General features: G+C 39.1%; 1 protein-coding gene across 1 annotated transcript; it reads right to left on the minus strand.

Annotated features, from left to right (window-relative positions):
• Nucleotides 1–1,893: 1,893 nt before the first annotated feature.
• LOC307105408 (protein LEG1 homolog) lies at nt 1,894–20,823 on the minus strand (the record flags this gene model as incomplete). The annotated part of the gene is made up of 9 exons (XM_079781159.1): nt 1,894–1,994; nt 2,146–2,384; nt 6,150–6,250; nt 7,392–7,576; nt 8,105–8,191; nt 11,129–11,438; nt 17,761–17,944; nt 19,605–19,753; nt 20,683–20,823. 9 exons carry the CDS (start codon nt 20,821–20,823, stop codon nt 1,894–1,896), a joined length of 1,497 nt encoding a protein of 498 aa, XP_079637285.1.

The following is a 20,823-nucleotide window of genomic DNA, read 5'->3' on the forward strand; positions in this document are numbered from 1 at the left end:
GTTTGTTAGAATCACACTGCGGTGCCGGGAAACTCTGAAAATCATCCCCAAGCTTCAGAACTGATTTGACAGAGAGTAATTGAGCAGTGGCCTCATTTCTGGTATTGCCTCAGCACTGGCCTGCCACGGTGAGCACGATGGAACAGCTGCCTGTCTCTGAGATGCTGAACAAAGGACTACTGTAAAAAATTAATCTCTAATGAAAGGAAGTATTTTGAGTGTGTAGTCGGAGAATTTACCTTCTTGCACCTCACCCTCCCCACCCACCCCCACCTTCCCTTTAAAGTAAAGCTGAGGTTTCTTTTTCTCTCTTGCATGTGTGAGTCTAGCAAATGGGCTGGCATGCCAGCTGCTCTAAATGCATTCCGAGTCTCATCATGTCAGGATTCCTTTCCCGTGGTGTAATCCCACTGCATGCCAAGGTGATCACCTGGCCTTCACTGCATCACCCTGTGCACCTCAGGTCATAGATGATAGATGAGTGATAAATGGTCTGTTTTCTAATCCAGAGGCAACCTGTTTTCTGTCAACATTTACCTATCATGGTTTGGGCTTCCTGGAGTTTATGCTATAGTCATGATTGAGTTTTGATATAGCGAGTTATCTTATTGGTGTATTGTTCATCAAACGTGTACTCTGTGCCACAAGTACCATTTTGAACACATTATACTGGATGTCCACCACCTTCAGGTTATCGAACTAATTAATTTTTATAACCAAAATCTTGTGACTCCCAATTATCTTCATTTTGTTACAGTCTTTTCATTGGTAAGAAGTATACTGAGATACAAGGGAATCTGATAAATTGCTGAGGATTAACCAGCTAACATTGGCTGGAAAAATAAAAGGGCTTAGATGCAAATTCGTCTTTTGCATATTGGTGCCCTTATTACTTTACCACAATAGCTAACGTTTGCCTTACATTTTTTCATTTTGTTTTTCCAAATGGTTCATTAGTGGATACATTTTGCCTATAATTGAGGCCCTATGTAAAGCCGTCTAAACAAGCTTCATAAAAGCCGTGGAAGGAAGTCACCATGAGGACAGCAGGAGGGAAAGCCACCTTCTTGTCAGTACACACTGTCTCTTGTTAAAAGTGAGAATTTTTGCCCTGTATGGTCCTGAAATATTTTTTAAAAAGCATGGACTAAAAAAAATGTTTAGAGAATAACTTTTTCTAACTTTGAGAAAACTAAAAGCCTTCCAAAACATCTTCGATTAAGAAATACGTTCTAAATTAATAGTTAATTTTTAAGTGCCTTAGAAATCAAAATTCATGATCTCAATTTTTATTTAAAAATTTCTGCCTCTTACTATTGGCCATGAAAATCTATTCCTTCAAATTTCATGAAATTAATTTAGGTAGAATAACATCCAAAATTCAAATCAGGTTTTATGATATTTATTAATTTATTGGCATTTATTCAGCTACTCAACCAAATTTTCTTTCTTTTTTTTTTTTAAAGATAGCCCGAGATTCTTCTTATTTTTATTTTTTTATTGAAGGGAAAGGAGAGAGAGATAGAAACATCAATTTTGAAAGAGAATCATTGATTGGCTGCCTCCTACATGCTCTCCACTGGGGATCAAACCTGTAACCCGGGCATGAGCCCTTGACCAGAATCGAATTCAGGACCCCTCAGTCCTTGGGCCAACGCTCTATCCACTGAGCCAAACCAGCCAGGGCTCAACCAAATTTTCATTGAACAGTAAACATTTTATTATTATTGCTAATTCAATAATTATTAAAAACAAATTAACAGCAACATTAATTAAAATATAGGCATAGGCAAGACAAAATTATGCAAATATGCAAGACTAATTGTTGAGAACATTTTTCCTCGAGGAATTATTCTTATAGATTTTTATTTTATTACATATTTCCAGAAGTACTTAATCAAAATAGTGAAGGATGAGTTCCAAAATGTCTAGAAACAGTTCTCTTGCAATTTTTGACATCATTAAAGTTTTCCATACAATAAAAGACAGTGTTCCTAAAAAAATAGTAAAGATATTTATGAGTTAAGATAAAATTTATTTCTTTAGACATTCTGTTGTAATGATTTATAACAATGATTCTAATGGTTTTTCATTACTTCTGAAATCAACACAATAAGAATTTCCAAAAATTAAAGTGTTACTTACCTGTATACTTATGCACAATGTGCAAAAGATTTAGAGCAAGCAGGACACTTTTCTGAAAGCCAGTAAAGTCACTGATGAAGAGGGCTCGATCACCACTAAGAAGTATTCGTGGGGGCAGACCTTTATGGAATTCATAAGTTCTAACCAAAGTTGTAGGAAAGAGGGGTGGAGCTAAATAATCCACAAACAAAGCCCAATTTCTTCCAAAATCTGCTTCTGGTTTAGAATAATACCTTAACCTACAAGGCAAGGAGTGGAGGGAAGTTCCCATTTATAATTAGTCAACTCAGAATTTTGCAAACTCAATTTTCAAAACAGATATTTTGTTCAAAACTACATCCTACCACTTTTTATAATGTGGATTGTAGAAACTGGCAGTTGATTTTAGCTCTTAGATTTGAAAATTTGAAAGATTTCATTAGAATTTTAAATCTGGAAATTACCATCCCAGAAAATGGTTTTAGTAGAATGCTTTTCCCTTTTCATAAATCCTGCTCCATTTGCATAAGCTGAAATGTGACCAAGTCTCATTATTTTAAAACTAGAGGCAGGGTGCATGAAAATTCATGCACTGGAGGGGGGGTCCCTCAGCCCAGCCTGCCCCCTCTCACAGTCCGGGAGCCCTCAGGAGTGGGAGGCGACCCAGCGACCAAGGGAAGGTGACGCCCCATCACACCTCTGCTGCTGCCTCTACTGGCAGTGCCTCAACCAGCCTTGGTTACCTGAGCCTCAGGTGACCCTGGGTGGCTGGGCAGCCGACATCTGAGGCTTGCCTGTGCCTCAGGCCAGCCATGGGTGGCTGGGGAGCTGAGGGGACTGGGGAACTCTGTAGTCAGGCGCTGCCATATTGGCTGTGGGGGCCACCATCTTTGAGGGAGTGACAGTCAATTAACATATTACCTCCTTATTGGCCATGGCTGCCACCATCTTTGTGACAGTGTGAGAGTCAATTAGCATATTCCCTCTTTATTAGATAGGCTGTAAAGATACAGTCAAAGAAGATTAGCAAAATTTCTGCTGAATTTTGATATTTCTAAAGGAACATGTGATTTCCATTTCAGGTAACCACTAAACAATAAAATAGCTTACAGACTATTTTTTTTTGTGTTTTAGGTAGCTTGGTATTTTTTTTTTCCTGATGATGTGTACAGTAGTCCCCCCATATCTGAAGTTTCACTATCCACAGTTTTCATTACCTTTGGTCCAAAAATATTAAATGGAAAATTCAAGAAATAAACGATGGTTAAGTTTTAAACTGTGTGCTGTTCTGAGTAGCGTGATGAAATCTCTCCCTGTTCCACTCCATCCTGGGATTGTGAATCATTCTTTTGTGCAGCATTTCTCTGCTGTTTATCTCTGTACAGGTTAGTCACTTAACAGCCATCTGGGTTATGAGATTGACTGTTGTAGTATCTCCAGTGCTTGCATTCCTGGTATAAATCCCACGTGGTCATGGTTTATAATCCTTCTTCTTTTTTTTTTTTAATGTGGCTGAATCCTGTTTGCCAGTATTGTGTTGAGGGTTGAGGATTTCTGTGTATGGATCTTTGAATATCAGTTTGCAGGATACATCATTTAGCTTAGTCTTTGGAGTTAGACAACCCGTGACATAAATCTTCCTGACACTACCAATCTGTGTAAACTTCAGAAGAGATACTATCTATAAAATTTATTGTTGTAAGAATTGACTGAGAGATGAGAAGAAAATCCATAGTTCGGATTCTGTTATGCAGCTATTAAAAAATATTCATATAGGTCTAGGTTGACATCTATGTAGACAGCCATGTAAAAAAGTCAGAAGTTCAGGGAATGAAGTAAACATGTTAGTAAAAAAAGAATTAACTTCTGTACTTATGTTTCTACTAAGATCAACAAGAGGTGTTTGCTTGTTTGTTTTCCCCTGAGGTGGTGTGTGAAGAAAACAGGCACATTCACATTTAAACTTACTCATCAAACAATTCATAAGGATATTATTTTGCCTCAGGTTATTTATAAATTTGATCTATTGAAAAATTAGTCAAATATTTCCAAATTAGTCACATTCAGTAGTTTGGAATAAATGCAATGAGCATAAAAAACAAAATAAGCACATAATAGAAATTTGATCATAAACAAAATCTGAAATATCCTTAAATTTTAACCACTTGAAGTGCTACCACACTTTCAAGAATAAAAACAAGTTTTCTCATCTCTAGGAGAAGACAAAGTAACAAGTGGTCATCAAAACATTTTTAGACTTCCTCAATCCATCAACAAAAACTTGCCTCAGGGAAATGGTTTGGGAAACAGAGTTTGGCAAGCCTCCAATCAGTGTCATCTTTCAAAAGTCAGTCCTTTAGGAACTGGCCATTAGAAACTGGGGCCCATTGTATAAACATGTTTCTAATGAAAATTGATAGCTATCTTACCTGAGTATTCTCATACTGGTAACTCAACTCACTTAAAATCCATGAATCCCTGAACTCTGCATCTCCTAATAACCCAAAACTAGATGAGAAAAGTGTTCTGCTTAGTGATACTGGGCCTGACAGACGTAGTTTTCCCTTCCTAGAATTGGAGTAAATTCAACTTTGTTATTTTATTTCAGATATTGAGGGGTGCTCTCATTATCCTCTGAGAGTTGATATTAAAAATGCAATTTTCTAGAAGAATTTCATTTTGCATGTGATTGGGAAAGTTTGCAAAAAACATCATTTTATATACTATCTACACTAATAAAAGATGCAAATTGACCATACTGTCATGACACCCACCAGCCAATCAGGAGTGAGTATGCAAATTAACCCAAGAAAGGAGGTGGGTTAATTTGCATATGCAGGTGCCAAGTGGCCAGGGGCAGGGCGGGATGCTTGTGTCATCGTCATGGCAACGACACAGGCATCCTGCACCACCTCAGCAGCTCCAGGCCTCTGGGCAGTGTGGGAAGGCAGAAAGGCGTCTCTGACCAGAGCGAAGGTGGTGCCCATAGCCAGGGGAAGGAAGGCCCATTATTGCACAAATCTTGGTGCATCAGGCCTCTAGTTTTCTATAAATTATAATCACTTGATCTCAATTATGATCTTGAGGTTGCAACCCCCGCTCTACTTGCTTGACCAATAACCTCAGATTTCATTGGCAGTCATAGAAATAGCCAAGCAGTTGAGTCACAACCAAAAAGTTGGGATGATGGCTACAATTCCAATTCATTTCACAGAATGCCAAGAGTATGAACTTTTCTGTGGACCAATATGAAAATCAGCTTTAAAGTAATATGAAGAACAAATATATACAAAACAATATGACTCCTAAATCTGTTATTGTTTATCTTAATTGAATATGTGGTCAGTGGGCAAGATAAAATTAGGTGGTTAACAAGAAGGCCTCAAGCATGTGTACCTGTGCTTACATGTGGTTTTTAAACCAGTCGCCCATCCTTTCCTTCTTTCTACACCACATCTCACTCTGGGTGGCTGGTACTACCCCAAATATAGTGTCATTCACTCCCAGACCAAGTCATGCTGCCTCATTCAATCTCATTTGCTATAAAATTGGGAGACTTTTAACATTATTTTAGCTACACAGCATGATAACCAATATGCCTCTTGGATAGTTCCTTCCAAATATGTGTTAACCCAGTTATTTTCTCTGATAAAATGATGCAGACATCATATACTTATTTGTCATTACATTCTCTGGTTTAGGAATACCGGTTTGGGCAAAACAACCTTTTGTTTGTTTGTCTTCTTGGACTTCTGGTTTGATTTTGATTTATTGCTTTTTATTTTGTTATACTTTATAATACAAATCTGCTTTTTTTCATATTTTCCTTCCTACTTGTAAAACACTTTTTACCTTATCCAGTAAAACATTCTCTTGTCAGTTAGTTTTCTCTTTATCTACAATACCTCCCATGGTTGACATATTGGTAAACAGGTTGATTGAAAAAACACTTCAATGAAAAAGGCAATGTAAGATGGAAATGTTGTTACCTGCGAAAACAAAATAACTTTTAGATCCATTCTTACCTGTTGTGAAAATGTTTATGAGCAACCTCCAAGGATGAGACATGTGCAGCCCATAAGTACTTCAGCAGGTCATCAAAACTACTAGAATCGGACTTTAAATGCTGTCCAAGAAGAACAGGGTTATATTATTTAAGCAATGATAACTGTCTCTCTTCCTGAAAATCAATTCTACTTACAAATATAATTTTTCAACATCTAAATGAGGGTTTTTTCCCCCTAAAAGTTAAGGTATGAAAGGTTCAATGCTTAACAGTCCCTAAAAACTTAATATTAGTTATATTAATTACTAGTGATGCTGAAACCATTTGAAAGGAATAAACCATGTGTTTTAGGATCTTATGCTGTTCAGAACCAGAGCTTTAGTATTTTATTTACTTGTTCTCTGGCCATATAATGAACTTTCCACAAAGTCTTAAAGCAGTGATGGGCAACCTTTTGAGCTTGGTGTGTCAAACTTCGCCAAAAAACTGAGCATAACTCGGGTAGTGTGTCACTTTGAGGAAAAAACATTATTTCGCAAATGTTTCATCCTCAGGAGCAGCAAATGTTTCATCCTCGGCATGCGGCAGCGTGTCATCAAAAATGGCTACGCGTGTCAGTGCTGACACGCGTGTCATAGGTTCGCCATCACTGTCTTAGAGTCAGAAATGGGGTAAATGGAAGGAGTAAGAGTATTTTGTCTAATCATATGAAATATAAAGATCTGTAGCGGGAAACTTGTTTGTTTTGGTCATTTACTCTTCATCCCTGGCACTTTATTTTAGATATCAATATTCTATTCTGATTGTCAAATGATTGTTTCAGTCAAGTTATATTTGTTTATAAAGAGAGTTGAAATAATCTGATCAAATTCACCACAACCTATATTATATTTGTATTTCTATATAGGTTTTTGCTCAGTCAGCCCTGAAATTGTGATAAAAGAGAACACTTTATCTCTATTAAATCATAATTCTCATGTGTTTGCATATAATTCATTTGGTGTGAGAAAGTGGATAGGGCAGCCTCAATATTCAATGGGTAATGAAGGTGCTAATTGTGATATGATGTCATTCAGTAATCAACTCATTAATATTTCTGTCATCATAATAAATATTTTAATATTAAGAACTTAATTCCTTAAGAACTTGTTCAATGCCTAAAAAAACTCTACATTGAATATATTATTCAAAAATTATCTGGCCACCCCCAAAGAATATTAATTAAATTACTAAAAAACAAAACAAAAACCACACACAAAACCTGGTAAAATTCATTCCACTTTTTCATTGCTTCTGGAAAGGATGAATGACAGCTAGAAACATTAAAACAAAAACTCATCTGATCCTTGTACGGTGGAAGCAATGTGATTTTGTCTGATGGTATCCCCATTATGCCAGAATCAACTGCAGCAAGGAAGGGCATTGCAGAGAGATAAAAATTAAGGTCTGTGTAAACAAAAAGTTATGATTAATATTATTAGCATACAAAAGAGGTTGCTTTTGAAGTAAAGAAATCTATCATGAAGGTAAACCCACACATTGGGAAACGTAGTAAACCTTAAGCAGTAGTTCTGGGCACTTCAGAAACTATCAGAAATTTCCCTTATTCTCATATGCAACTTGAATGTGCTTCTCTTAAGAATCCTGCTCTCCTAAAGCAGAATGGATTTATGCTGTAGGTTTATTGTTTTAAAACATAAAGAGATAATAATGGACTTAATGTGCCCCTACCAGGGTTGGGGATCAAGCCTGCAACCAAGGTACATGCCCTTGATGGGAATCAAACCCAGGATGCTTTAGTCCACAGGTTAACACTCTATCCACTGAGCCAAACCAGCTAGGGCTGAATTGATTTGTTTTCTAAAAGCAGTAATACTGGTTTTAGTTTTGGTTCCTCTATTTGGGATTCAGCGTTAAATTGATTCTTTGTGGAAAGGTCATCAATTTGTGATTTGACTTTTACGTTATACTCACCGGCCCACCAACTGTCTACAGAGATGCACAGATGATCCCCAGACTTATGGCCACAGTCTGTTTTTCTGGTGGGGTCAGCTAATCTGCCTGAAAAGAGGGAATCCAGAGTTAGGTTTACTGGACCATTTCTAAACTGTAGGTTAAAAACAAAACAAACAAACAAAAAAAAAAACATGCTTGCCTCTGGTCATTATGTTCTCTGAGGAATTTTTTCTTATCTTCCCATACATCATCCTCAGTAGCCTTTACCAAAAAGTGTTTTTTTTTGTCATTCACATTTTTTTTTCAAGAATAAAATTAACTCTATTTTTGTTATTATTCAAACCTAAATTTCTACTATCAACTTACCCCACTTTCCAATTATATTATTTCTCTAGCAAAAGTTTACGTATCTACTGTAATCCCAGCATTTCCTTCTCTCCCTCTCCTTTTCTCTCCCATATGCTACACTAATTCCAAGCTTTATCCTTTAGTTCATTCTATTTTTTTCTTTATAGATTACTTAAAAAAAAATCCAACAACATTCCACCTTTTTTTCAAGATTCAATTCAAATCTTATTCTATTTCTAGCTCACAACACTCTCATTTTTATCTAGTATGTTTTTATTCACAGGCCTTTTATTGTCCTTGGGTTGTATCATTTCTAATTTTCCTTCCTGTGTTTTAAGTCCTTTGAGTGGAGGCATGGAATCTAACATAAATTTCTGTACACTTTCCACAGCCCTCCCTTTTCCCCCATCTTTTCCTCTCTCATGGCACTTCTTTATCTTGTCTTAGACTCCCAATATTCTCTTCCCAATTCCAACATTTTTCTAGGCAAAATTTCTGCTAAGCAATAAAAATGAATAAATACCGACATATGCAAGCAAATGAATAAATCTCAAAAGCATCATGACAACTGAAGTAAACCAGACCAAAAAAGAGTATACAATAGTTTATATGAAAATTCTAGATAATGCTCCCTAATCTTCTGTTAGAGACAGAAAACCCGTGGTTGCCTGTAAAGTTAGGTATTGAGGTGGGTGACGAGTTAGTGGGGAGAGTAGGGAGGCAGAGAAAGAGTGGACAGAGGGTAAAAATAGTTCTTTAAAGATGAGAATATATTTTCTTTCTGGTCATTGTTGATGGTCCTTAGCTTGAAATACTTTTATGGTTATTTTTTAAAAATGTAATCCTATTTTGATTTTCTCTAGTTATGTCATGTAGTTTACTTCAATTAAATACTAAGTAAAATCAACCACTAAAAAAGAGAAGAATCCCATTTATTATGTTCTTGAGTAAAAATAAAATTTTGCAAGGTGTCCAATCCAACATTTGACCTTGCCATTTGTTCATTAGTGAATCCAGGGTAGAAAACTTTATGAAACTTACTAGAGGCCCAGTGCATGAATTCGTGCACAGGTGGGGTCCCTCAGGGTGGCCTGCAGAGATCATGTTCCAGCTCACGCTCCCAGCCTCACAGCCCTGTAGCCCTGCCTGGCACCTTGCCATGGCCTGGGGCCACCCCCTCACCTGCTCCACCATCCCACCGTGTTCCCACTCTCCTTGGGGCCCATTGGGGCCAGCAGCGCCTCCACTGCCACCAGCTGCCAGCGCAGCATCTCCGATGCCCGCCATGTTCTGCACTGCCCCCTGGTGGTCAGCACATATCATAGCGAGAGGTCAAACTCCCTGTTTCCTGGTTGAATGATCACCTGAGGGGACAATTTGCATATTAGTCTTTTATTATACAGGATGTTTGGGATCTTCCTCAACCATGTCCCAGGAGTTCAGATATTTTTCTTCTCCATGCTAAGGACTGCCTAGGAATAGGACTTATACTGGGTATTAGGAGATCCCCCTGACGAACTTGCTTGTAATGCCAGCTCAGGATGCTATCACAGATCAGACCTTGCAGAGTCTCATCTCCTATCTTTTCCACAAAACTACCCATTCTCTCATTGATTCTTTTCTTTCTATATATATATATATTTTATTGATTTTTTACAGAGAGAAAGGGAGAGGGATCGAGAGTTAGAAACATCGATGAGAGAGAAACATCGATCAGCTGCCTCCTGCACACCCCCCACTGGGGATGTGCCCGCAACCAAGGTACATGCCCTTGACCAGGAATCGAACCTGGGACCCCTCAGTCCGCAGGCCGATGCTCTATCCACTGAGCCACACCGGTTAGGGCTGATTCTTTTCTTTCAGTACAATTATCTGGAAGCTGATGGCGAAGGTCCCTTATTTCTTGAATGCCATTGTTAGCCAGAATAAGAGAGTTTGGAATTTATGATATTTTTGTTACAATACAAATCTTCACTTTCATTTCTGAATGGAGATATAATTTTCAGGGAGAAAACATATGAGAGAAAGGTTTTCCTGCAAAGGATTTTTATGCTTTGTCACTCCAGTCTACATGATTACTTAATCACATTTAGAACGGTAGGTAATAGAAATTAATTTTATGTAACCTTGTGTATTTAATGTATATTGCTTTAACTCCTTTGTTCATGGGTATACTCCCCAGGACTTAGAACTAGGCTTGGCACCTAGTAGCATCTCAATTAATAGTTGTTGATATGGAATGAACTAGGTCTAATATGCGGTGTCTCAGTGAATGAAGAATCCAGTAGCCATTTGTAACTATTTAAATTTAAATTAATTTAAATAAAATTGAGAATTGAGCATTATACATCTCAAGTGCCCATTAGCCATATATAATAACACATAAGCACAGTAGGTCTCCTGTTCCCCTACTGGACAGTGCAAAGATAAATTTTTCATTATTGCACACAGTTCTGAGTAGAAACACCATGCAAACTGGGGCATTCCATAAATGCTTGATAAAATTAGTTTAGGAAAGAATGAGGAGAAAAGTAGATGGGGAGGAGTGGGGGGAAATAGTTGGAAAAGGAGTGGGAAGAGGAAAAAGAAAAATAATTTTCACAAAAGTGGTGTTATATATACAAGGTAATGCTTCCTATTTAATTTTCAGTTAAGTCAAAGGGTCATTGTAATGAAAAAGAGAGTCATTCTTACCTGTATGATATTGCCATCCATGATGTATAGGTAATCCCCATAAAATATTTTGTTCATTTTCTGGTGCAAATTTTTCAAAATACTTGGCTGTTTCATTCAATAGGATTTTATATGTTCCTTGTCTTTCAAGGTAATGCCAGAAATTAATGATGTACTTTCCATTTTCTATCTTATAATCACTAAGCTGATCAGGACAATCATTCCACAGAGGGGGATATGCATCTGAGAAACTGGATACTACTGCAAAAGAATCAAAATTACAACCAATCACTACACAAGCCCAGGAAAATGGGAAGTCCTGGTGTTTAACCTGGAGATTAAAATTATGACAAGAAGTTAATGGAATTGGAGGAGGAAGTCATATGATTTTTTTTTTTTTTTTGCACATCTGCCAATAAAAACTCTTTATCTTTACTGAAAATGATAGGGTGGAGAGAAATAAAGATAATGAGGTACCTATCTTGTTAATGATCTCCCAAGTAAATAATGTTGATTATATATCAGTCTTTAGACTTTTTAGTAATGCTTGGTTTCTTCCTAAATTTATTTTTGTCTGGTCTTCTGTCTTTCATATTATCTATGATAATGAATTGTATGTCCTCTCCAGAGGAATTGTATTTTTAAAAATATATGTTTTTATTTATTTCAGAGAAAGGAAGGGAGAGGGAGAGAGATAGAAACATTAATGATGAGAGAATCTTTGATCAGCTGCCTCCTGCACACCCCACAATGGGGATCGAGTCCACAACCCTGGCATGTGCCCTAACTGGCAATTCAACCCTGACCTTCTGGTTCATGGGTTGATGCTCAACCACTGAGTCACATAGGCCGAGCAAGAGGTATTGTATTTTCAAAGATAGCTGTTGATCTAAATTCATCTCTATTGGATGGCATTTAGCAACATAAAAGTATAAAGTAAATAATTTTAGATAGAATTTAAAACATATTTTAGTGATATTTTTACTTCACCAGATTTTTTTATACATGTCAGTAATGTGCAAGCCCAGACTTGTATGTCCGATCTGTTAACCCAAATTCCACATTAGTAGGATCTGAGGCAAAGGTAGTTTATTTGGGGTTACAGAAAGAAGAAAAAAAAGGAGGGAGAAAGTAAGGAAAGGAGGATAAGCTAATACAGGAAGAGATGGCTGGCTTGCCTCCACTAAAGATATGGGTGCTTAATGTTGTCTTGGGACTAATGAAGACCATTATTATGAAAGGCCCAGTGGCCTTGAAAGAAAAAAGTGAGTGGAATTTTGTGTAATCATCCACTGAGTAAGATGACTCAAAGGGTAGGAACTCTCCTGCCATTCTGGTTGTACAAATCAGGTTCTTACAGGTGTCCCAGGGAGCAGCAGAGCAGTTGAAGCCCAAGGCAGTAGGTAAGAGGTACAGGATAAACTGAAATACAGCTGCCAGTGGCACCTGCACAACGCAGGTCAAAACCTGTGGAACTGGTCCAAGCAGCACGGAGCCAGAGAGTCCAGCAACCTGCAACTGCCCAACAGGAATGCACAACAGTCACAAGAAAAGCTGCTCTCTCTGGCCAAGCACCTGGCGGATGTTCTCTGACCACAGTGAAATCAAGCTGGATATCAGTAACAGAAGGACAACAAGAAAATTACTTACAGCCCAGCCAGCATGGCTCAGTGGTTGAGCATCTACCTATGAACCAGGTGGTCATCCCCAGTGTGGGGCATGCAGGAAGCAGCCTATCAATGATTGTCTCTCATCATTGATGCTTCTATCTCTCTCTCCCTCTCCCATCTTCTCTTAAATCAATAATAATAATAAATATATATATGTATTAAAATCCTATTTCCACTTGTTAGTATATAAACATGCTATTGGTTTTTGTTTTTTCACCTTGTATTGTAGGTAATTTTCTTTTTAAAAAATATATATTTTTATTGATTTCATAGAGGAAAAGAGGAGAGAGAGATAGAAACATCAATGATGAGAGAGAATCATTGACCAGCTGCTTCCTGCAAGCCCCAACTGGGGATTGAGCCTATAACCCGGGCATATGGCCTGACTAAAAATTGAACTGTGACCTCTGGATTCATAGATCAGTGCTCACCACTGAGCCACACCAGCCAGGTATGGGAACAGGATTTTTTAAAGTGCCATTTGCAATAACTCCAAAGAAAATTAAATATTTGTTAAAATCTAAGAAAACATGTAAGGAATTTGTGTGATGAAATAAATCAAAGAAGACCTAATTGCTTGTAGAGACATACCATACTCATAGTTTGGATAATCCTATAGAATAAAAGCCTATGTGGTCGTGATGCCCTCACGCTGTGACGCCTTCATGCCGTAATGAGCTATCACAAGAGACTGCGTGCACATCAGGCACACTCGGATGGGCGGGGCTGCGTGCACAGCAAGGCGTACACTGGTGGGCAGGGGCTTGACCCTGCGTGTGCGGCGCAGAGGCAGTTCCTGCAGGTCCGCGTGGTGAGGCAGGAGGTCCCGCAGCTCCACACGGTGCAGGGGCAGGACCCCTGGCTCTGGCCTACCTCTTTGGGGCAATCCATTGAGGAGCCCCGGGTGGGTGGGCGGGACCTACCTCTTTGGGGTGATTGATCACGGGACTCCCACACTGTGAGAGGGCACAGGTCAGGCTGGGGGACCACCCCCCCCCGCCCCCAGTACACAAATTTCATGTACCGGGCTTGTAGTTTAATATAGTAGAGATATGAATACTCCCTACATTTATATATAGGTTCCACCTAATTCTTATCAGTAGCTCAACAAGGTCTATTTCCCCTAAATATAAAGAATTTTACTCTAAAACTTATATGGACAGAGAAACATCCTGTATTATCTCAAAACTATTTTGAACTGTAGGAACACAGCGGGAGGAGTCATTTTCCCTGGCTGCATACTAGTACATAGCCACAGAAATTAAGACAATGTGGCACTGTTGGAGGACTAGGCACAAAGATTATGAAACAGAACAGGAAAATGAAACAAATCTACACAAGTATAATAATTTTTGACAGAGATGCAAAGGCAATTTAATAAAGGAGAGATAGATTTTTGATTAAGTGATGCTGGAGCAATTGGACATCCACAGGCAAACAAATAAACCTCAGAGTAATTCACTCACCTTATACAAAAATTAACTAAAAGTAGATCAGGAACATAAATTTAATACACAAAACTATAAAACTCCTAGAGAAAACAGGATAAAAAAATTTTGACACCTATGATTAGGCAAATAATTCTTAGACTTGAATCCCAGAGCACTTAAAAGTAAAAGTTAATAAGAAATAATTTGATAAATTGGACTCGGCAAAATTTCAAAAATTTGCTGTCTGAAAAACAGTGTTAAGAGGATGAAAAGATAAGCCATAAAAGGAAAACTGGTTCATGGGACTCAGAAAAAAAAAATCTTTAAATTTCCCTCTATGAAAAGGTCTATTATGAGGAGGAAAAGATAAGCTACAGACTAAGCAAAAGTATTTACAAACCACATATCCAACAAAGGACTTATGTGTAGACTATATAAAGAATTCTCAAAACTCAACAGAAAGTAATCAAATTAGAAAATTGGTCAAGACATGAACAGCCATTTTGCCGAAGATATATAGATGTCAAGTAAGTACGTGAAAAAATGTTTAGTTAGCATCTTTTAGCCATTGAAGAAATGCAAATTAAAACCACAATGAGACATCACTGCATGCCTATAAGAATGATTAAAATAAAAAGTACTTATAGCACAAATGCTAGCAAGTATGTTCATTTGTATGTTGCTGGTGGGAATGTAAAGTGGTACAACACTCTAGAAAATAATTGGGCAATTTCTTTTAAAAGTGAAGACCTTTATTTTTAGAAGTGAAGAACAGATTAGTCATTTCTAAAGGTCAGGGTGGGGAAGGGATGGGCTAAATCCTATCTAATAATAGACAAATATGCAAATTGACCATACCTCCAACACACCCACAAGCCACGCCCACAAGCCACACCCACTATCCAATCAGAGCGAGTATGCAAATTAACCCAAACCAAGATGGTTACAGCCACAGAGAGCAAGGTTTCCTAGGTAACAGAGGAAGCCAAGCTTTCTGCCTGCCCTTGCCAGGCTTAAGCCTCCACTCAAGCTACAAAGTTTCAATTATAGAAGGTAAACAAATTCAAACAAATGGTGGCAGAATGGAGCTTGAGAGAGCAGGCCAGCGTTGCCCCCGGCAACAGGGGAAGCAAAGCTTTCAGCACACCCTGGCCGGGCCCACCCGCTTAAGGCTACAAAGTTTCAATTATAACCCCAACAGAAATGGCTGCCGGCCGCGGAGGGAGCCCCAGTCTTGGCGCCGCTCCAGGCTACAAAGTTTCAATTGTAGAAGGAAAATAAATTCCAGATACCAGGGCCTCCGCTTGGGTTGCCAGGGGGCGTGGCCGGCCTGCAAACCACCACAGGCCCCTCGCTCAGGCCGCCCCACGCCCCAAGGGAACCCTACCCTGATCAGGGACACCCTTCAGGGCAAACCAGCTGGCCCCCACCCCTGTACCAGGCCTCTATCCTATCTAATAAAAGAGTAATATGCAGATTGATCATCACTGCAACAAACAATATAGCTGCCCCCATGTGGTCAAAGATCCTGCCCCCATGTGGACACAAGATGGCCACCACAAGATGGCCAGCAGGAGAGGACAGTTGGGAGGCACCCGGCCTGCAAGGGAGGGCAGTTGTGAGGGACCAGGCCTGCAAGGGAGGGCAGTTGGAGGTGATCAACCCTACAGGAGAGGGCAGTTAGGGGTGACCAGGCCGGCAGAGGAGGGAAGTTGGGGGCAAACAGGCTGGCAGCAGAGTGGTTAGGGGGTGATCAGGCTGGCAGGCAGAAGCGGTTAGGGGCAATCAGGAAGGCAGGCAGGCAAGCAGTTGGGAGCCAGCAGTCCTGGATTGTGAGAGGGATGTCCAACTGCCCGTTTAGGCCCGATCCCACCGTGATCGGGCCTAAATAGGCAGTCGGACATCCCTCAAAGGGTCCCATATTGGAGAGGGTACAGGCTGGGCTGAGGGACAACCCCCCTCTGTGCACGAATTTCGTGCACCCGGCCTCTAGTGTAAATATAAAAAGGTAGAATGAGGAAGTCTTGTGTGATAGTATAATTCATTATCTTGATTGTGATAATGATTACAAAATGCTACACTTGTGATGATTTTGCATAGAGATACACATATACATGTATGGGCACACAAATGAGTATAGGTATAACTGGTAAAATCTGAATAAGCTGTATGGCTTGAACCAATATTAAGACTTTTGTTTGATAATATAAAATGTTCACATTGAGGGAGTTTAGGTGAAGGGTGCCTGATACCTCCCTGTATATTTTCTTGCACTTTCCTATAAATAGATAATTATTGCAAAATAATAAGTTTTATTAAAAAGTGAGAATACATATATGTTATTTTATTTTATACTAGAGGCCAGGTGCATAAATTCGTGCATGGGTGGGGTCTGGCTGGCCTGCCCTAATGGGGCAATCAGGTCGAGCTGGCCAGGGGGAGGGGCCACAGCCGGCCCCACCCTCTGGTCAAACTTCCAGCCGAGCTCCCAGTTGAGGGGACAATTTGCATATTAGCGTTTTATTACATAGGATGGCCAGTTTCCTCTGTGGGGTAATAAAGGTTTAAAGTTGTTGATTTTTGCTAATTTCTGAGTAGAGGAATGGCATGCCAGTATGTATTTAATTTGTATTTCTCTTATCATGAATATGTTAAAACAAAGAATATAACTGTCAAAATGGATTCATATGAATCTGAAAATTTTCCCAATCTGAAGCTTATTAATACTTTTTAGGATACAAGCAAGAAGCAGACATACACAGAATTGATTTTGGAGGGAGAGAAGGCGTCAGACACTGCATCCTAATCGTCTTTTTCTCCTGCACGAATGTGCAATTTGCATTTGGTTTAAAAGACATGTTCTGAGTAGCATATGCAAATACACTGTCCTCAAAGGCAGTGATTTCACTCTTAGGATTCCCAGTTTTATGTTCTGTTACTAATACAGGTTTTAAAAGTGCCTATGAGATTAATTCCCATCACCAGCTCAACATCATTAATCCATAAATTCTATGTTTATTTGCAATAAGAGATCTAAACAGATGTGATCCACCCTGCCTGATAAAAGCATTTTTATAGAGTAAGTCCCTGTTATTGTTTCATAGCTAGCTTGTGCACTGGGAGATGTTTTAGGGGAGGACAAGTATATGAAGAGGGCTGGTCTCAGTCAATCATAACCAATGGTTCATGCTATACTTGCCCTGACCCCACTCTTATACTTGTATCTTTTCACTGGCGGTGGTGATCCAGGCTCTTATTATCTACAGATACTGCTTTTTTGTTCAACCTGGGATACATGCAATTATAACAGTTTCAGAATTGCTACCCTGTACTTTTATGAGAAACAAATACACAATAGAGTATTGTATATATACAGCCATCTTTGACCTCACAGTATCCAGACTGTTTCCTAAAATTACACCTCCATCTCCAGCCTTCTGGGATGTAATGTATCTACATTTCATCTTGGGTTTTGCAACGATTGCTGAGAAATAAGCCCATGGCTTTGGTGGCCTCTGAAGTCTGAGGCCATGGGTGCCTCATTTGAACAGACCCGTATGAAGTGGAGGCCAGAAAAGCTGCTCATTTTAGTGAGACCCAGCACAACAGGACTCTCTGCCACTAGTCTGGTTGCCATGAAATCTGCTCTGTCACTTGAACCATATGACCCAACAGCGCAATGGCGCTGGAAGTATCCGTGTAAGACAGGGATGCTATATGGAGCCTTCGGTGGGCCCCTATGTTTGAATTGCAGTCCAGACAATTAGGATTTTGTATTCAAGCTCTAGAATCCTCTGCAAATAATGGCTTTCCTTTTGAGGAACAATTTCTCCGTTGTTACTGGTTTTAACATGCCTGACCATGATCTAACAAGTTACCATGCAACCTGAATTGCCCAACATGAAAGGGTGTAATCTGACCACCAAGCCCATCACTAAATTGAAGTAGAATATAAAAGGATGATTTTGAACAGGCCCTGTAAACACAAGTAAGCTGCCTGACAGAGTGGCTCAGATTCCCATGACCCATATGCCTTCAGCTTTTTCCATCCATGCCTTATTTCTGGCTTCATGGGCAATTCCATATGACCAGTTGTCTGAATGCCACCCCTAGGGGAGGCCGGGGGAGGTCAGTGGGGGAAAAAAAAAAAAGGAGACATATGTATTACTATTTGTAATAACTTAAACAATAAAATAAAATAAAATAAATTTAAAAATAAAAAGAGACTATTGTGTTGGCCAAAATAGTAATAATAATAATAATAATAATAATAATAATAATAAATTGAGTTTAATTTACAGATACTTCTGCATGATATATTGGCACTTCTTGAAAGAACACAGTTGAGTCTGGCCAGCATGGCTCAGTCGTTGAGCATCGACCTATGAACCAGGAGGTCACAGTCAGATTCCCAGTCAGGGAGCATACCTGGGTTGCGGGCTCAGTTCCCCGTATGGCAGCCGATCAATGATTCTCTCTCATCGTTGATATTTCTATCTCTCTCTCTGTCTTCATCTCTGAAATTACTATAAATATATTTTTAAAAAGAAAAACAAAGTACAGAGCAGAAATAGGCTCATGCAGTGGAATTCTCTGGTCTGACCATGTCCCATCATTCTGAAGTAGCTGGAATGATCTTTGAAGAATCAGTTACCATACTTGTGTGGCTGGGGCAATGGCCTCCAGATTTGGTATATGCTAGTTATCAAAGACTAATCCATGGTGCTATTTCTTCTATAGACCTGACTTACGGTTTCCAAAATCAAGGAGTGAAAATCAAAGTGTCAGTCCTCACTATTATTTCTAATGATTCACTAATAAACTTTTGCTTGTTGTGCCTGCGACTTTGGGCTGTTCTCAGCTCATGATCTTAATTTCAAAGGAAGAATATTTTTTCTAGGGGAAACAATAATAGTTCCTTTAAGTTGAAAGTTGAGACTATAAGACGGCCATTTTTAGCTCCTTGTGTCAGCAAATTTACAGGAAGAGAGGGGGGTAAAGATAATATGAACCTATTTTGTTTCTCTCTTACCTTCTTGTTTTAGTCCCTCACTTGCTCTTTTTGATCTGCTTACCCTCAAGTGGGCAAGAGTAAAGATCTGGGTGGTTTTGTTAATGGATATAAATTTCTCAAATTCATTATTCTTTTTATTTTATTATTTTAAAATATATTTTTATTGACTTCAGAGAGGAAGGGAGAGGGAAAGAGAGCCCCCCCACTGGGGATGGAGCTGCAATTGGAGCATGTGCCCCACCTGACCTGTGACCTCCTGGATTACAGATCAATGCTAACCATTGAGAAACACCAGCCAGGCAAGATTCTCTCCTTTTAACATGACTCATTGATTGGACCCTAAGGATGGCCTTGTGTTGCCAACACCCAGGTGCTGTTAGTACCTAACACCTGAAGCTTCACAGAGCTCCAGTTCTGTTTTTGTCAAATCCCTACAGAGCTTCTCCATCTGTGATTTCAAGTCATCACAACTGAACCTGCCTGAGACTGAGCTCATCGCCTGCAACATGAGCCTTGGTGAACTTTCCTCTTTCTGTTGGAAAAATAAGGTATTTTTTCAGTTTCACCACTCCTTCAGACATCTTTAACTCTTCTTCCCTCCTGTATAGCCAATTCCAGAATTTTGTCTTTTTTTTTTCCTTTAAAGAATTTTTGCTTTGCCACTCTTTAATCAATGTTTATACCTAACACCTGGATTAGTTCTAAGGTGTCCAGCCTGGTCATACCCATTCCATTTACTTCCTTTAGTTAGTCTAACACTGGTTCTTGGTAACCATCCTGAACAAATTTTTTTTTCGTCATATCTCTTCATGAAATAAAGTATTTCTATATTCTTATTGTTCCAAACACCAATACGTGGCCTTCTTAGCCAATAGTGCAATCAATTTATCCCCTGAGTACACTGGATGCATTTCTGCTCTGGCTGGGCCCTTCTCCCTGTTTTTTGGTGTCACACACACACATCACACATCAAACACACACACATCACACAACAGGTTTCAGTCTCTAGAGGTTGGAACCATGTGTTTTGCCTTAGTGAATGCCCACTGTCCTGCACATTGCTCTCCAGAGAGTAGTCACTGGCCACTTGAGCCATGTAAATTAATTCAAATTAAATAATATTTAAAACTCAATTCCTTAGTCACACTAGCCCCATTTTATGTGCTCAATAGTTATATGTGGCTGGTGTTACCCTACCAGAAAGTTCCCGCACATAATATTTATCAAGGAAGAGAGTTCTATTGGCCAGTGCTGGATATAAAATCCTGAACACAGGGGTTATTTCATAAATGTTTGGTACAGAAAAATGAGGATGAAAATGGGAGCCATAGGAGGAGGAAGAGAAAGGAAAATGGAGTTGGTGAAGAGAGAGAGCCATAACCAATTTTTAGAAATCTAATATCTTTTTTAGTTTACATTATATTGAAAATTCATGAAATGAAAAAGAGAGTTATTTCTTACCTGAATGATTAAGCCAGTCATGCTGAAGAGGCAATCCCCATAAAAACCTTGGTCATTTTTGTGTGCAGATTTTTCAAAATACCTGGCTGTTTGGCTCATAGGATTTATAGGTCCCCATTCTCTTAAGATATACCCAGCCAT

This window comes from Cnephaeus nilssonii, assembly GCF_951640355.1.
Source record: "Cnephaeus nilssonii genome assembly, chromosome: 9".
Lineage (NCBI taxonomy): Eukaryota > Metazoa > Chordata > Mammalia > Chiroptera > Vespertilionidae > Cnephaeus > Cnephaeus nilssonii.